Here is a 19546-nt window from a genome sequence, read left to right as displayed (position 1 = left end):
GGGGCTTGCCGCAGGACTCCAGCTCCCAGACTGCCTCGCTTCCCGCGCCCAGGGTACCTGGCTGGTCGGGTTCCGGTGTCGTGGGCCCTTGCACACCGCCTCTTCTTCCGTCCTCCTTTGCTCGCGGTGGTGGTTGTCTTGGTTACGGCGCCTAACGGTCCCCGGCGATTCCTTTTTGAGGGGTTGCACCCTGAGCTGCTGACTGAAGGAGCCTTCGGTTCCTGGAAGAGTCGGGGTGGTGGCAGGTCCACCCGTGCATGTGAAGTAATTGACGCTTTTGAGGTATCTTGCAATTACCAGTTTCCCTTTCTTCCCTGAGTCGGGCAAGGAATTCTCCGAGGTTGCCAAGTTTGGGGCTTACTCATCACTCCAAATGGTCCGGGCAGTCTTGGGCTCTGAACCTTTGTAATTCAGAAGAGGATTTGCCTTTGATTTTTACCTTTCTTTACCCCCTTCCTTTTAAAGAGGAGGAAGGAGGCCGATCTTAGTGTTTCCCCTCTACACACCTCTTTTCCTAATCCGGCTTAGAAAACCTGAAATATACAATATCATAAATAATTTATTTTATCCTGTAATAGTTAAAAGATGAAAGTGGCTAAAAATTCTTGCAAAAAGGTAAGACGTTCTACTTAGAATTTTCTCTTCTATTAGTTCTACGAATTTTTCTCTTCTACTCTTGTTTTCATTCTGGGATCTAGCTTGTCTATCTAAAACGTTTTTTTCTCATTGTTTCCCCATTTAGAAACTCTTCAGCCTTGCTTCGTTGCCTGTAGAATAAAATCCGAACGCAATATGACATTTAAGTCAGCAGTCTTGATTTTTTAGGGTGCAAGGAGTAGGGGCGAATCACTGTTCAAATTCACGGATTTGCTAGAACTGCACTACCACTGTCTTCTGCTGCTGTTCACACTTCTTCCACCTCTATTCCCACCTAATGCCTGCATGATTTCCCTTTTATACTACTCCTGTCCAAATTCTTCAAAATTTTAAGTCCTATATCTGTATAATCTTACCTGACCAACTCAGAAGTGATTCTGTTAGAGGGACAGTTCTTCTCTTTGAGATTGTGCTGCTTTTAATGGGTGCATATTGGGGTACTAATGGACTTCATTTTGTACATCTGTTTGTTTCCTCAGAATAGGATTCTTGCCACAGGATTTTTTTTTTCATTTATTAATCAAAGAGCTGAATTCACAGTAGGATTTACTCTGTATTTGATTTAGCAGTAATTTACTGTAGTGCTCTGTCTTAAATTTGGGATCTAACAAATTGCTTAATTATTTGGGGAATTCTTAGTAAATCACTAATGCTCTCTACTTTCTATTAATGTTTTGGTATATTTAAATTTTTATTTGTTTTTAATCTACAGAAGATCAAATTAGGAAAGAAAACTGGCCCATAATAAAAGATGTCTCGAAAACTTCCTACGGAGCTCAAAAAAATAAATATCTCCAGTTCTCTGGAATCTGAAGATATTAGCTTAGAAACAACAATTCCTACAGATGATATTTCCTCGTCAGAAGAGCGAGAGGGTAAAATGAAAATAACCAGGCAGCTAATTCAACGCAAAGAACTACTTCATAATATTCAGTTACTGAAAATAGAACTATCCCAGAAAAATATGATGATTGACAATTTGAAAGTGGATTATCTTACAAAGGTAAGACTGGGTGTACATTTTGTTATTTACATTCTTTATCATCTTTAAAAATAAAAAAAAATTATGTATGTTATCTGAACTTAAAATGATACACTTATATTTCTTGTCCTGGACAGCCTTTTAATACTTTGAGTTTTGAATGATGGAGTGATTTAAATGTGAACAGAGATGAATTTTACTTCTGTAGGCTCTTTTTAAAATCTAGCAGTGTGAGTTTTATTTTCTTAGGTATAATTTCTACCTAAGTTGTTTCTGCTTCATTGACCATGATGTGACTAGTTGGATAGGAAGAGTCAAGATCATGATTGTATTATTGAATCTGTATTGTCCTTGTCCTAGAAATTGAATTCTTTGTTCTCTTTCTTTTGGTAGTTACTGAGACTTTCTGTTTAATAGTTACTATGTCATACAAGGAGTCATAAACTCATATACCATAGTCTTTATTAAGTGTTGTTTGCCATGCAAATAAGAATGTTCTAGTCCTTGGTTTTTGGCCCTTTCTGCTTATTTACAAGTTCAAAGTTGTTTGTGTAAGACCTGGTAAAGTTTTCCCTAGCCCTAGGAAATATACATTGATTTCAGAAAGATAAGAGACAGTTCTTTACTGTTACTATTTCTGTTTCCAAGAAAATCTTTTGTTTACAATGGTAAACCCTTCACCTTTGCTTCTGGTCCCAGCTCTTTCTACTCCTCCATTTTGTTGTTTCATTTATACCTTTCCTTGTTAATTCAGTCTTCCATTTTTAGTTCTTGTCTAGCTACACTAACATACTTTAGTGTCCTATCAGTAGAAATACTTCTTGACCATATGTCTGTAGTAAAATAAGGTGTCTCAAACCTTAAAATCTTGAAGAAATAGAGAAGTAATTTAGGTAAGCTTTTTCTAAAATTAATATTTTAAGTTTAATATTTAACACTTATTGAGTTTATTTTGTGCATAGACACTCTTCTAAGAGCTTTTTATTTGTGGTTTTATTTATGCCTCATAAATCCTTTGAAATATAGATTCTTTTGAGGGGATAGGGTCTTCTATAACCCATCTTATTAATGAGTCAATAAAATAAGTTAGACTAGTACTGTTACTTAGTGCCTTATAACATTTGAGCTGCTATAACAAAATCCCAGAGGCTAGGTAGTTTATAAACAATAGTAATATATTTTGCATAATTTGGGAAGCTGAAAAGTCCAATGTAGTGTCCAGTGTAGTCCAGTTCTGTCCCTTTTCTGGGTTGCATACTTATTGCTGTGTCCTCAGGTGGCAAAAGGGTAAGCTAGCTTTCAGAGGTATCTTACAAGGGCACTCATCACTCATGGAGCTCCACCCATACAACCTAATCACCCCCCCTACAAAAACTCCACTTCTTAATAATGTCACAATAGTGATTACGTTTCAATATCTGAATTTGGGGTACAGACACTAACACCTACTAAGCACACAGTATTGGTTGTTGTTATCCACTAAAATAGTATTCTCATTTTTTTTACCCCCTCTATGTAATATATATAACTGAACCCCATTTTTCTCTGGATGAAACAAAGCCACAGAGTGGTTAATACATACCCAAGGCCATTCAGATAAAAGTGGTAGAACTAGACAGGATTCAAATCCTAGGAAGTCTAAAGCCCATACTCCACTAAAGTGAATTTCCAAACACTTCCTTTTATCTACACAGACGCCTACCCTACTCTAGGTCGCTTGGTATGTTATCAGTGCATCCAGTGGTTTCCTGTCCTTAATACTTTAGTCCTATTGCTTTTACTTCAGATACACTCCCACAGTGCTATTGGCTCATATATTCCTCTCTCTCAAGATTTCCTTTAGTACACCTCATTGAAAAAGCCTGAGTTAATATCCCATTTATTAATCTATCCACTCAATCAACAAATATTTCATTAAGTGACAATTATACACCATATCCACAATTACATTTTATTTGGTTAATTCTTTTATTTGTTTTCAATTTATATTGTACTTGGTTTTAAATAGCTTTTCTTGTTTTGGGGTTTTTTTGTTGGGGGGGTTGTTTGGGGGTTTTGGGTTTTGTTTGTTTGTTTAATTTTGAGACAAGGTATTGCTAACGTGCTGAGACTATCTTTGAACTTGTGATCTTCCTGTATCAGTCTTCCATACTCCTGGGATTGCAGGTATGGGCACTGTGCCCCTCAATTGCTCTTATTTTTTTTTTTTAATGTGTTACACTATAGAAATGGTGACTGATTCATGAGAGACTGTCTAGTTAACAGCCAAAATTTTAAATATACATAGTTAGGGATTCAGTTTCATCGTTACCAGTTTCCTGGGGCAAATTCCTTAACTTTTTCATTCCTTGATGTTCTGTAAAATTATAATAGTATTTACAACCCAGAATTGTCTTGAAGATTAAATTAATCAACGTATGTTAGCTCTTAGGCACCTGGTATATGATAAAAACACAATATGATTGTAAATAATGTAATTATCTGTAGCTTCATTATTGGGCACTATATTAATATTCTTGTGCCTCCACAATTCTTGATATAGTTTTTGGTGGTAGTTTTCTAGTTGGACTACAAATGTACAAGACTACGTTAGTTATATTCCTAAATGTATGACACGTAATAGTCATTAATCATAACAATTCATTGTTTTTAAAATATATTTACTTTTGTTTCAATATCTATCTATCTATCTATCTATTTTTGCAAATCAAGCCCAATGCCTTGCACATGCTAGACAAGCACTCCCCCTCTGAGCCACAACCCAGCCTTATTTAGCTATTTTAAAAATCATCTGAATTACTATACGCCCATCTGCTACTTAGCTTCTAACTCTTAACATAATTCTCTGTATGTACCAGTCCATTCACCCACAGTATGAAGCACACAGATTGCCTCCAACTTTTTGCTACCTCAGTGCATGATTTTCTTTCTTTATAGGATCTGAAAATAAGTAATTTAAGCCTGGTATGATTATTCTTTGACATTATTAGGAACCCAAGTGCCTTTTAATCTTCTGCTCAGCTATTTTTTAGCATATGATATTCTACCTCAAAATCTTAAGATGGTTGATCTGCCTCCAGTGTTGTATACAGTTACAGGTAGTAATGAGGAAAATGGTGATGGGAAAAGGGGGAATGTGCCAATGAATCAGTCCTCTCTAAAGAGCATTCCTAGAAGTAGAAGTTCAAGCCAATTATCTCAGTTGACTAGAACTGTATAGCATTGACCACCCTTGCCTGCAAAGGATTGGAAGCTAGGAAGTGTGAGTTTTTAACTGGACTTATTGTATTAACTAATAAAAATCCATAGTTAAGTCAGAAAGAAGGAAGATAATATTGGAAGGCAAGTCATGATTTTTTTCTTCTACTCATGAAGGTCTTTTATTTTGACTTTGAAAATATGTGAATCTTAACATCTGCCACAGCATTACAAATGTTTGACTTTATTACAGCTTGTTACTTATAGTTCTTTTGATCTTGTTACTTATTCTGATTTGCTTTCTCTGTCTAAAAATAGAAACAAAGGATCTAAGAAAAACTTAAAAGCATCTATGCCTAGATCAGTGAGAATGAGGTCAGAGAGAACTTAGAAAGGTAGCTAGCTGCCCAGGCTAAACTGATAGTCGAAAATTGTTAGCTTTTCACTTTATCCCCATTCGTTGCCACCTACATCCACTTCTTTATTTCTTTATTCTTCTTGCCTGTCAGTTTTCAAATGCAGAAACTGGTTTTGTTTATATCTTGTTAGAAGTTTGTGGGTTCTTTATTACTTAGAAAATAAAAGGATGCAGTTTGTCACTGAGTTAAGGAATTTAATTTAGAAGTTAGTTAAAATTGTAAAAGTTGTAATTCTGAAAAAATAGAATTCTTTCCTAGTGGTAATGTATATCCTTGATTTGCAACATAGTTATTATGAGGAATATGGTTATTTTGTATTTTTTTAAGCAGTCTTGAGACAGGATGCTGGGAATGTAGCAATGACGGTTCTTTTTTATGAAGATTGCATCTGCAAACTTACTCTGTAACTGCTAGACAGTAAGAATTTGCTGCTTTTTGGGCTATATAAGGTCTGTCACATTTTCTTCTTTGTTCTTGCCTTATGTTTTTCTGTTTTGTTTTTCTTTTTTTTTTTTCTAGACCTTTTAAACTATAAATCCTATTCTTAGTTCACAGGACACACAGAAATAAGACAAGAGCTGGATTTGACCCATGGCCATTGTTTGTTTAGGTTATGTAGTCAGAAAAGTTATTGGCAGATTTTAGGCAGGTGGTATTACATGTCCTGATTTTTTTATTCAGAATGGCACAAAAGTAATAGAACAGATAAGGCAGAAGGAGATGACAGGGAATTGTCGTAAGGCTGGTGAGTTTCTGCTTAAACTAGAACCATTTATTGAGAAATGGAAGAGGTGGGAATAAACTGATATGGGAATGAAATGTAAGTTCTCTTTAGAACACATTAAGTTTTAGCTTCTCATTAGATACCTAAATGGAATTGACTATTAGAGTCTAGAGGAGGGTCCATGACTATTTATCTACTTATGAAATATACATCAGCATACAGATGGCATGTAAAGCCATGGAATTGAATGTCATTACCTAAAGAAAGCAGAGGGCCAAGTCAAGGGGCTGTCCTACATTTAGAAATGAGGCAGAGAAGACAATCCAGCAAAGGAGCTTGAGGAGTATAAGAGTATCCAGTATAATTAGAAGACAACCAGAAGAAGAAGTGTCATGGAAGCTAAACAAGAGAGGTCAGCTTTGTATGGTCATTCTGTCAAGTAAGATAAACATGCCATTGAGCTGAGTATTTTGGACTTTGATAAGTATAGTTTTACTGTGGCCAGATACAGTGGTGCACACCTGTAATCGCAGCTACTTGGGAGGCTGAAGCAGGAAGATCACAAGTTTAAGGTCAGCGTTGTCAGCGAGACCCTCTCGCAAAATAAAAACTAAAAAGTGTGGGAGATGTGGCACATAGATGTAGAGTATCCCTGGGTTCAATCTGTAGTACCACAAAGCAAACAAACAAAAGAATTTAGTGTCATTGGAATAGGATGGGACAAAAATTGTATGGAAGTTTTACACTGAAGGGGAGCAGAAAAACGATACTGGAGTGAAGGTGTGGTGTGATGAAGAGAGCATTATTTGTTGTTTTGTTGGTATTTGCTTAGTAATAAGAATGATCCAGTAGAGAAGAGGAATTTGATGTTGCAAGAGGGATTTACTTGAATATACTAGGGACTGTCAAATTCATCTATTTTATTTTATTTTTTTTAATATTTATTTTTTAGGTGTAGATGGACATAACACAGTGCCTTTATTTTTATGTGATGCTGAGTATTGAACCCAGGTCCTGCTGTGCTAGGCTAGCACTGTACCACTGAGCCACAATCCCAGTCCACAAATTAATCTATTTTAAAGGGCAAAAAAGAATTGCCTGGGTTGAAAGGGAGGAATAAAGAGTTTTATAGATAGACTAAGAATAAAATCCTAGGGAATGAAAGTTTAAGGGAAACACAATATAAATGGCAAGCATTTATTTTGGCTATAACAGCTTTCCTTTAAGCTAGTAACAAAGGAAGTGGTTAAGAAGGGTCAGATCAAGAAAGACTACTGTATTAACCACAGAATTTAGAATTTTTTTAATATATTTTTTAATTGTAGTTGGACACAATACGTTTATTTTTATTTATTTATTTTTATGTGGTGTTGAAGATTGAACTTGGAGCCTTGCATGTGCTAGGCAAACGCTCTACCACTGAGCCACAACCCCAGCTCCAAAATTTAGAATTTTTGATTAAGATAGGCTCTTCTGAAGAATTTAAAAATGGGAAAGTAAATTTTAAATTATTTTATTAGAGCATTATATTTATACATGGTATTTGGGTTCCTTTTGATATATTTTACATAAAAGGAATCTGATTTCAATCCCCATTCCTCCCCTTCTTTCTCCCTCCTTTTTTCTGTCTATTCTATTGTTCTTCCTTTCACACCTTTATTTATTTGTTTTTTATTGGTACTTTTACATATGCATGAAAGAGATAATTCCTTTGTTGCATTTATATACACACATGACATGTTGGTTAGATTCAGGGAAAGTAAAATTTTGACATCATTTTAAAAAGGTAATATAAAGGAAGATAGATAGGAAAGTTAGTAAAACCGTAGGCAGGGAAACCAATGAAGAATTACAGTAGGCTAGGCAAGCATATCAAACAATGTATATTATTTATTTATTTATTTATTATTTTTACTTTGGACGCTAGATTCAGCAAATATAGAATTGAGTAAGGTCAGCTGTCCATTTTGTTTTGAATATTCATTGCCTCACCCATGTCCTAGTCAATTGAAGATGTATAGTAGCCAGATTAATGGATCTGAAATACAAATGTTGGATCTAGCCTAGAAATAATAACTAGGCAAGATAGCAGCTTGAATTCCCAGTTGTCAATGAGCTGCTCAGTTGAGAAGCTTGGGTTAAGATGAAAACAATAGTCTTATGAAAGTCTGGCAGAAAGCCATATGCCACTCAACCATTTCAAACCATAGTATGAGCAGACTTTGCAGTCTGTAGATACAAACCATTATAAAAGAAAACCCTCTATTCATTTTTATTGTGTTTCTTTTAAAAGTTTTTAATTTTTTTTTCAAATTGAAGGCTTTTCTGTATGATAAATTTGAAAATTGAACACCTTATTCTCTTTTTAAGATTGAAGAATTAGAGGAGAAACTGAATGATGCACTTCACCAGAAGCAGCTACTTACTTTGAGATTAGACAACCAATTGACTTTTCAACAGAAGGATGCCAGGTAAAAAAAAGTTTTAAAAACAACAATATCTGTTTAGTAACTAAAAGTAATCTTATTTCCTGTATGCACATGTTATAAGCTAATGTAGAGAAATTTTAAGTAAGTGATGGTAATAATTTTCACATCAACACCAAAAAATAGGTTATTTGATATAGTAATATAAAAAAATATAAAAAGTCAAAATTCAACGTTTCATTCAACTAACATTGAGCAGTGTAAGTGAACCATTAAAAGACAAAGGAGGCTATCTAAAAGAACCACCACTTGACTAGCTGTCTAGATTAAATTTTCTTCATGGATTGTTGGAGCTTTCTGCGTACTTTCTCCAGTTCAATTATGTTCTTATCAAGATCCCATAGTTTGCTCTCAAATATGTCTATACCAATTATGCTCATGTTATTGATTCAAAGTTATATAAACAATTGAATATGAATGTGAAAAAGTGACAAAATCATCAAATTAAGTATCAGTAAAACAGGTTTAAAGATTAGGGGCAAAAAATTAAAACAAATCTATGAAAAGTATCTTCTCAGATTTCTCTGAATGTTTTTTTATATAGAAATGAAAGTATACCTTTGTATTCAAAACATCTGGACCTCTGTAAAAATTGTGGCAAATGAATGTTTTTTTCTGTGTTTTAATTAAAAGTGTGTAAAGTAGATATCTTTCTGTTAAAAAATTCACTATTTAATCTATTTCCTAAAAAGCAGTGTGGCAGTTATTAGCTACTAACACATTAGATCTAAAACCTCAATATACATCAGAAATACCTGGAAGGCTTATTTTAAAAGATTACTGGGTTTAGTCCTCAGAGATTCTGATTTGGATTGGGTCTGGGAATGTGCATTTCTGCCAGTTTCCCAGGTGATGCTGGTGCTATTGGGACAAAACTTTGTTAGACTTTTTTCAGATTAAATGATCCTGAAAGGGCAGTTGGGAAGCTATTTCTGTGGATTCTGTAATAAGTAGTTGGATTCTGAATATATTTTGAAGGTAGAGCTGATAAAATGTCCTGAAGAGTCAAGGATTACACCAACATTTTTAGCCTGTATAAATAAAAAGATGAAGTTGTATAAATAAATAAAAAGATATAAATGAAGTTGTATAAATAAAAAGATGAAGCTCTGATGGAAGAAGTCATAGTGGATGGGTTTGTGAGTAGAGTCGAAGTTCAGTTAGGTACATGTTGAGTTAAAGTTGTCTTGTTAGAAATCCGTGTGGAGGTATATGAAAAATCTGGTCTGTAAGAACAAATCTAGGAGTCATTAGGATATAGCCCATATTTGAGTCATTAGGCTACACGAATTCCCAAAGGGAGATTATAGACAGAGGTCTAAGTGCTCCAACAGTAAGACAAAGGAAATTGAGAAGATGCCATAGTAAAAGGAGAGAAACACAAAGAACGTGTTGTTTCTATAAGGCCAGGGAAAGAAAGTTTATCAAGAAAGATCACATGTGTCAACTGCTATTGTTAGATCATGGATAAAAAGAACTAAGAATTGATCATTGGCAGTCTATCATTGAGATTTAAGTAAAGGGTAAAAACCCAATTGGCATGGGTTTAAGAGGTAAAGAATTGAGAACTTAGACAACAAAAATAATTTTTGAGCAGGAGGGAACAAATAAAAGGAAAAGTGAAATGGTGTCGAGTTTTTTTATTTGTTCATTTGTTTTAAGATGAGAAAAATAATAGCATGTTTGTTAATGGGAGGTGAAATCAGATTGTTTTTTCTTGCTTTAAAATCTTTGGGTAGACAAGAATAATAATGGCTTCTATGCATGTTCTTTTTTTATTTTATATTTTTTAGTCATACATGATAGCAGAATGTATTTTGACATATAATATATGCTTAGAATGTACATACATCAATCATATTGTATATTCTATTCTGCTGCCCTTCCTATCCTCCCTACTCTTCCCTCTCTCCCATCCTTTCCTCTCTATCCAACCTAATGTGACACACTTTTTTTTCCTTTTTCTCATTACAACATCATATATGTATTTTGTATAACAATGAGGTTCTCCTTCCATCTTCTGTGCAACTCCCCTTCTCTCTCTTTTTCCCTCCCACCTCTCTTCCCTATTTAATGGTAGTCTTCTTCTCATTCTCTTCCTCCCTATCCCATTTTGAGTCCCCCCCTTTATATCAGAGAAGACATTTGGCATTTGTTTTTTAGGGATTGGCTAACTTCACTTAGCATAATCTGCTCTAATGCCATCCATTTTCTATGTATGTTGTTTGAGAATGGAGAGTATCTGCAGATTAGTCTCATTGGTTGAATGACTACTTTATGGTGGTTCATTGTTGTCATCTTAAAAGAGATATTCCTTGAAGTTCCAGGATAAAAGAGAAATGAAAATGAACTTAATAAGGAGAATCCAAAGCAGGTGTAAAAGACTTAAAACTTAAGCAGAGGAAATGTATAATTTTATGATTTGAATTTTTAGAATTATTCTTTAACAATATCAATTCCCTAATAGCTTATGTGGCTAGACATTTGTTAATTAGTATGGAAGTCAATTTTATGTGTAACTGGTTAAGTAAATACACTTCTAGTTGTAGATGAGAATATATTGGGCAGCTGTGTACAGTGTTGGATGCTTATAATCCTGAAGACTGGGAGGCCAAGTCAGAAGAATCATAAGTTCAGCAACTTAGCAAGACCCTGTTTCAAAATTAAAAAAAGAAGAAGAAGAAGAAGAAGAAGAAGAAGAAGAAGAAGAAGAAGAAGAAGGGGTAGGGATAGGATTGAAGCTCAGTGGTAAAGAGCCAGTGGATCAATCCCCAGTATCCCCCAGCGCAAAAAAAAAAAAAAGAGAGAGAATATTATTGGACTTCTCATTTCCTAATTTTATGTTATTATAGAGAACTTTGAGAAAGTCAAATTGCAAAGATTTTTTAAAGCTTGCCATAAATTCTCTCCTAATGTAGAAAATACCAAGAACTAATGAAACAAGAAATGGAAACCATTTTATTGAGGCAGAAGCAACTAGAAGAGACAAATCATCAGCTAAGAGAGAAAGCTGGAGATATTCGTCGAAACCTACGTGATTTTGAGTTGACAGAAGAGCAATACACGAAGCTAAAAGCTTTTCCTGAAGATCAGCTTTCCATTCCTGAATATGTATCTGTAAGTGTTAAGTTTACTGTTTATGTAGTAGTCATTAATTTTGAAATATAGAGCTGATAAATTATATTAGGGTCCTGATCTGAAAATGGTGAGTGGTGTTCAGATCATCGAATTTTAAAGGTCTTTGACCATTGGTCTTTAAAGGCTAGCAATAAATAGGACTCTGAAGTTATGGGCTACTTAGTCCACAGAAATGAATTATTTTATCATAAGTGATGGTTTATAATGTTCTCAAATGAAAAATTATGGAGGTGAGCCACAGATTAGTTGTTGCCCAGGGTTTGTTAGGGATAGTGGGGGAGAATGGAGTTGGTGTGATTATAAGGTAAAGGATAAGAACTCTGTGGTAACAAGAATAATTCAAAATCTTTGTTGTGGTTTTATATAACCCTATGATTAGAATTAGTCTGTGACAGAGATCTAAAATTGTTTGGTATCAACATCCCTTTATCAGTATTTGCCATATTAGAAATTAAACCTGACAAATTTTTTTATATACAAGAGTATAGAACCAGGTGTGATGACACAAGCCTGTATTCCCAGCTACTAGGGAGACTAAGGCAGAAAGATTGCTTAACTCCCAGAGTTTAAGGGCAGCCTGGGCAGCATAATGGAATCCTGTCTCCAAAAAAAAGTGTGTGTGTGTGTCTGTGTGTTTACGTGTGTGCACACAATCCATTAACTGTACAAACTGCGATGTCATTTATTGAGAAGTTTCAGATTATATACTTGTATAATAAATCATCACTAATTACTTTCTCCTAACTTACTAATTGGCTTCTGAGTCTTATAGGACCTTTACGATAAAACACTTTGCTGAGTTAGGGCAGGCCAATTCCCCTGAGAAAGTTAGGAGTGGAAGTAATCGTATCAAAAATACCTCCTGATTCATCCTACTTATCCCTTGCACTGTAGTGGCAGCAGTAAACAGAGCTTTGCCAAGGACCTGGAAGAGCAAAGGATAGCACTGGGGGTGTGGTTTAGTGGTAAAGTGTTTTTTAGCATGTGTGAGGCCTTGGGTTCAATTCCTAGCACCACACATACACAAAAAGAATAGAGACTATCTCTTCATCAATTATTTATTGTTTATCATATATTTAGACATTGCAAAAACCCAAGTGAATGTCTGAAAACTTGAATAGTACTGTTTTATCAAGTATGCAGTTTTTTTCTATAAAGGCATACCTGTGGTAAAATTGAACAATTATGAATTTAAAATTAATTATTAATTTAAAAAATTAATTAATTAATTTAAAATTTTTGTTGTTGTCAATGGACCTTCATTTTTATTTATTTGTATGTGGTGCTGGGAATCGAACCCAGTGCCTCACACATGCTAGGCAAGTGCTCTACCACTGAGCCATAACCCCAGCCTGGTAGTATTTATTTTTATAGAAATTATTAAAATTTATGATTGTTTCTGAAATATTTTCAGACAACAGTTAATGGTAGGTAAAGGGAACTATGTAAAGTTAAAATATAGATAAAGGAGGACTACTGTATTGTAAATTAGCAAATTTTAATTGTAATTTGGAAAGACTTCTTATTAATTTTGGGTTTTTCTTTTTTTTAAGATTCGTTTCTATGAACTAATAAATCCGTTAAGAAAGGAAATTTATGAACTACATGTGAAAAAGAATGACCTATCAGAAGAATTAAGTACAAATAAAGGCCAATTGAAGCAATTGACAGAGGTTTGTATGGTTTTGATTATTTGTGGAAGAAGTGAGAACTTTTTTTATAAGGAGTTTGTCAAGATTTGTGGTAATATAAAAGTTGGTCATTGAAAAAATGGCACTATGGAGTGCTGACTTCTGTGATTCTTCATAAGTAGTAAGAACTAGGTTAAATTGGAAGCAGTCACCTTACAAATTGAGAAAATATGTCTATGATATTGATAGGTAATCCACAGTTTAGCATTTTGTTGTAACTGGTTTTCATAATCAAATACCTTTGAAATCCTAAATATGGCCCATATCTGAAAATTGCTATGTGATTACTCAAATGAGATATATGCACACAAGAGTTTGCTTAATAATTTAAGTTTATTTCTGATGGTACTCTGTCCAGAAATTTTGGCAAGAAACAAGAAAGATAGGTGAAGGTATATGGGAAATCTTGTTGGTTCCATAAGTAAGAAAAAGGATGTTTCGCCTTTTTATTAGGGTGACTTTTAAGCTCTGATTTTCCTAGGACTGTCTTCATTGTTCCTGATATATAGTATTAATAGCACCCAATTCATTTTCAAAGGCCTCCCAATCATTAATTATAAGGTCATCATATTTATAACTCTTTATTTATAGGAGAGTGGACTAATCATTAGCTTGATTATAACATTGGTCAAATGTCTCAGAATACTATCATGTTAATATAGTTTGCTGAGAAAAAGAAAACTTGCAACTCTAGACTTATTATTAATGTGATATATTTTTAACTCCATAGTAAAACAAGTTTCTGTACTTTTCAGACTCAAATATCAGTAATGGCTTTATGTCTCAGAATTTAGTTTGGTTTACCCTTGCTAACACCTTTAGATTGTTGATAAGAAAGCATAGATAATTAATGTGCTTTAACTCAGAAGGTTCTTAGGTGTTTTAATGCATTAATAACTTTTGAACATAGGAATGGTTTTATTTATGAGTCTGTTAGTCACTGTTTCCATAGAAACAGAAACAGGGTGTGTGTGTGTGTGTGTGTGTGTGTGTGTGTGTAGGGGGAGAGAGATACTGAGATTGAGGGGTGGGAGAGATGAAGAAAAGTTTTAAGAAATTGGCTAGTTGAGCATTGTGGTGCACACCTGTATCCCAGCCAATCCGGAGGCTGAGGCAAGAATATCGTGATTTCAAAGGCAGCCTCAGCAAAAGTGAGGTGCTAAGCAACTCAAGACCTTGTCTCTAAATACAAAAAAAAAAAAAAAGGGTGGGGAGTGGGGGGCGGCACCTGGGGATGTGATTCAGTGGTTGAGTACCCCTGAGTTCAATCCCCTTTATCCCCCTACCCATTCCACCCCCAAAGTGAAATTGGCTCATATAATTGTGGAAATTTGGCACGTCCAAGATCTCAAGGTTGGACTGGCAGGCTGGATACCTAGGGAATAGTTGTAATTCAAATCTATAAGTAATCTGCTGGCTGAAATTCCTTCCTTTGGAAGTCAGTCTATTAAAGCCTTCAACTAATTAAATGAGGTTCACCCACCTTATGGTTAGTAATCTATATACTCAAAGTTTACTAATTAAATGTTAATCTCAACTAAAATAAATAAATAAATAAATAACTTCTCAGGAGCATCTAGAATAATGTTGACTAACGTATTGTGGCTTAGCCAAGAGAACTCATGAAATTAACCCTCATGTATAAGTTTATTTCTTTCAGATTTATCACCTCTCAGCTGAAAGCATAATCCTAATTTTAACAGTATTATAAACAGAATTAAATCACAATAGGGAAAAAACTAATGTCTTACATATTCAATAAAAGGAATTAGCAGTTCAGAGAATGTAATATAGATACAATAGAATATGATATAGATACAACATTATTTTTATGTTGAGGCTACCCTTAGAATTTGGTTCTTCTACTCTGTTAAGAGCCTAGTACAAGTCAACTTACCAAACACTAAGAAATAATAAATTGAATAATTTAAAGTGAGAAATAGAACCAGATCATTAAGCAGCTTATTTTTTTTTAAAAAAAAGACTTTTAAAATAAGAATAGTAAATAACATTATTATATTTAATATTAAAAGAAATTTTGCTACATATTGTTGGGGTTTATTTTTGAGGTGGTCATTAAATTACCAACTAGTCACAAGCTCCTTGTTTACTGAAAATATGAAATCGGGGTTTTTCAGTTGGAAGCATCATTTTTTCTCCTATTAATTTTAAATGTTCTCATTTGGGTTCTTTGATGGTATTTCATGTTTTTCTCCTGTTTAGTATGTGGGCATTGTATACGATATTTAATTTGGTGGCCAGAGGCAAGCAATGAAAACATAAATAATGCCCATCAAATCCAAATGGAGTAGCAAAAGTTTTTGAATTTTTTTAGTAGTGCCATTAAATTTCAAGTTTCTTAACCCTCCAAAAGTAAGTTTTCCTTTTATGAGAGAAAATGCAGATTTCTTCCCTAAATGATGTATGAGAGAAAAAGTAGTATCCTTTCCTCATAAGTTTGATATAACATTGAAATCCTTCAAGTAAAGACACAAATACGTAGGGAAGTCTATTTCTGTGGACAGTCATGCAGAAGTATGACAAGAGGACAAAAGGTATGATCTAATGGTAATAACTAGGGAGGAACTTAACAAGGTTTGTTCAGATTCTTCTTGACCTTTCAGTGTGACATTCCTTCTGTTATAGGGCAGGACACTTGTCACATGAGGATCTTCAAGGGAAGAGCAAAAGAGGTGGTCAGAGAGTGACCTTCCTAGGCTTCATAGCCTGCTTCAGGGGTAAAGGAATGAGGGGACTTGCAGTTTCTATGACCTGCTTTGAGAGAGAGGTCAGGAGAAGGTCAGGAAAACCTTGCTTCTGCATTTTTCTCAATTTCCTTCAAATTAAACTACTCAGTGTGATAGGGTAACATATTTGGGGGTATCATGTTCTGAGCACTGATGGGAATAAATATTTTGTAGTGAACAAAACTGAAGCATAATTTAGTGAAAGAGAGTACTCATTGATTTCTAAGTGCTTTTGAATTTGACAAGAAAATGAAAAAACAAGTATTACATTGTTCAGCAGATAATAAGATACATTGCCATGCAGTTAATGGCTATAGACACTATAAAGTTACTGATTTTTAGTAAGACTTCATCCAAAATTTTCATATTATTTGAATGATCTCTTCATACAGTAATTCAGCAAATACTTTAGCCTAAACCTTATATTTGTTTAAGTTTTTAATTTTTTTGGTCGGTGGGGGAGTGGGGGGGACTACCGGGGATTGAACTCCAAGGCACTCGACCATGAAGCCACAGTCCCAGCCTATTTTTGTAATTTGTTTAGGGACAAGGTTTTAATGAGTTGCTTAGCTTGCTTTTTTGCTGAAGCTGTCTTTGAACTCATGATCCTCCTGCCTCAGGCTCACAAGCTTCTGGGATTATACGCATGTGCCACCGTGCCCAGCTAAGTTTCTGATTTTTAAAGGGAATGGTGTGGGTCTTGCAGATGACTTTATGTGATTTTAAGGTTCAATAAAATGAAAATTTTGAAAAAAAATAACTATGGTATTCACACAATAATTTTAAGGGGCCTCAAGAGTGAACCTGAAACTGCAGCACATATATAATTTTGTTATCAAATAGAGTACTTAGAATAGGTCTAACTGCTTGAGAACTGATAAATTACCTGCCTGACCATAGAAATTAAGGACCTCAAGAACTACAAACTGAACCAGACCTCTGTCTTTATAGAATTTACATAATATATGAGGATTGAGATCAGTGAATATTTAGATAAGTATAAAACCACGGGAGAAAGTCAACAAAGAATTCTGTAAATGAACATGTTATAATATTTCACTTGAGTGAGAACTATACATGTGAACAAAAAAGAAATGAGGAATGAGATATGTAAACAAAAAGCCATCAAGAAGGTTCTAAATTTTAGTGTAAAAAAGTTGACAGACTCTTTTTTATTATGGTTAAAGACACAACATTAAAGTTTACTATTTTAGCTATTTTGAAATGTACAGTGCAGTAATATTAGGTATATTCACATTTTTAGGCAACAGATCTCTGGAACTTTTTCATCTTGCAACACTGAAATTGCATACCCATTATTACACACTAATCTGCTTCCCACCCCCACCCCCTCAGCCCTTGGTAAGCAATTCTGCTTTCTGGTTCTATGATTTCAACTACTTCAGATATTTAATGCAAGTGGAATTTAATGTAAGTGGCACTTAAAATCATACAGTTTTGATATGTTGTGACTGGCTTATTTCACTTAGCATTCTGCTTTTTTAAGCTGTGTAATACTGCATTTTATGTATATACCACATTTTCTTTATCTCTTCATCAGTCATATCTGGGTTTATTATACCTCTTGAAAAAAATTGGCTTTTTAAAAAAATTGTTATCCTGAGTTCTCAGGGAATTGATTTCTCTTTTGTAACTGAAGAATGAGAGTCAAAAAGTATAAATAGAAAGGAGCTCAGTGAAGACAGAAATGTTCTCTAGGAATAATTGTTTAGTCCAATCTTTTTTTTCCCCCCCAATGGTTCTTTTTTTTTTTTTTTAGGTTGTTCAAAACATTACAAACAAAGCTCTTGATATATCATATTTCATACATTAGATTCAAGTGGGTTATGAACTCCCATTTTTACCCCAAATACAGATTGCAGAATCACATCGGTTACACATCCACATTTTTACATAATGCCATATTAGCAACTGTTGTATTCTGCTACCTTTCCTATCCTCTACTATCCCCCCTCCCTCCCCTCCCATCTTCTCTCTCTACCCTATCTACTCTAATTCATTTCTCTCCTTGTTTTTTTTCCCCATTCCCCTCACAACCTCTTATATGTAATTTTGTATAACAATGAGGGTCTCCTTCCATTTCCATGCAATTTTCCTTCTCTCTCCCTTTCCCTCCCACCTCATGTCTCTGTTTAATGTTAATCTTTTACTCATGCTCTTCCTCCCTACTCTGTTCTTAGTTGCTCTCATTATATCAAAGAAGACATTTGGCATTTGTTTTTTAGGGATTGGCTAGCTTCACTTAGCATAATCTGCTCTACTGGCATCCATTTCCCTGCACATTCCATGATTTTGTCATTTTTTAGTGCTGCGTAGAACTCCATTGTGTATAAATGCCACATTTTTTTTTTATCCATTCATCTATTGAAGGGCATCTGGGTTGGTTCCACAGTCTAGCTACTGTGAATTGTGCTGCTATGAACATCGATGTGGCAGTATCCCTATAGAATGCTCTTTTAAGGTCCTCAGGGAATAGTCCGAGAAGGGCAATAGCTGGGTCAAATGGTGGTTCCATTCCCAGCTTTCCCAGGAATCTCCATACTACTTTCCAAATTGGCCGCACCAATTTGCAGTCCCACCAGCAATGTACAAGAGTACTCTTTTCCCCACATCCTCGCCAGCACTTGTTGTTGTTTGACTTCATAATGGCTTCCAATCTTACTGGAGTGAGATGGTATCTTAGGGTGGTTTTGATTTACATTTCTCTGACTGCTAGAGATGGTGAGCATTTTTTCATATACTTGTTGATTGATTGTGTGTCCTCCTCTGAGAAATGTCTGTTCAGGTCCTTGGCCCATTTGTTGATTGGGTTATTTGTTATCTTATTGTTTAATTTTTTGAGTTCTTTGTATATTCTGGATATTAGGGCTCTATCTGAAGTGTGAGGAGTAAAAATTTGTTCCCAGGATGTAGGCTCCCTATTTACCTCTCTTATTGTTTCTCTTGCTGAGAAAAAACTTTTTAGTTTAAATAAGTTCCATTTGTTGATTCTTGTTATTAACTCTTGGGCTATGGGTGTTCTATTAAGGAATTTGGAGCCCGACCCCACAATATGTAGATCGGAGCCAACTTTTTCTTCTATCAGATGCAGAGTCTCTGATTTGATATCAAGCTCCTTGATCCATTTTGAGTTAACTTTTGTGCATGGCGAGAGAAGGGGTTCAGTTTCATTTTGTTGCATATGGATTTCCAGTTTTCCCAACACCATTTGTTGAAGATGCTATTCTTCCTCCATTGCATGCTTTTAGCCCCTTTATCAAATAGAAGATAGTTGTAACTTTGTGGATTAGTCTCTGTGTCCTCTATTCTGTACCATTGGTCCACCCGCCTGTTTTGATACCAGTACCATGCTGTTTTTGTTACTATTGCTCTGTAATATAGTTTGAAATCTGGTATTGCTATACCGCCTGATTCACACTTCCTGCTTAGAGTTGCTTTTGCTATTCTGGGTTTTTTATTTTTCCATATGAATTTCATGATTGC

The 19546-nt window shown here is 34.8% G+C and overlaps 1 protein-coding gene across 3 annotated transcripts in view; it reads left to right on the top strand.

The window, feature by feature from the left end:
- The first annotated feature begins 144 nt into the window (after positions 1–144).
- Positions 145–19546, top strand: part of Pibf1 (progesterone immunomodulatory binding factor 1) — a 222394-nt gene continuing 202992 nt past the window's right edge. For all 3 annotated transcript variants that reach the window (XR_005732060.2, XM_078015798.1, XM_005324816.5), the window contains exons 1-5: positions 145–282; positions 1370–1660; positions 8351–8451; positions 11385–11583; positions 13158–13277. Coding sequence is in view for 2 of the 3 variants with exons in the window: in XM_078015798.1 (XP_077871924.1) it covers positions 1409–1660; positions 8351–8451; positions 11385–11583; positions 13158–13277 (672 nt within the window). In the remaining variant the exon portion in view is untranslated. The remainder of the gene's footprint in view (positions 283–1369; positions 1661–8350; positions 8452–11384; positions 11584–13157; positions 13278–19546) is intronic.

Source organism: Ictidomys tridecemlineatus, chromosome 6 (genome assembly GCF_052094955.1).
Source record: "Ictidomys tridecemlineatus isolate mIctTri1 chromosome 6, mIctTri1.hap1, whole genome shotgun sequence".
Classification (NCBI taxonomy): Eukaryota; Metazoa; Chordata; class Mammalia; order Rodentia; family Sciuridae; genus Ictidomys; species Ictidomys tridecemlineatus.
This window is presented reverse-complemented; position numbering and strand designations above follow the sequence as displayed.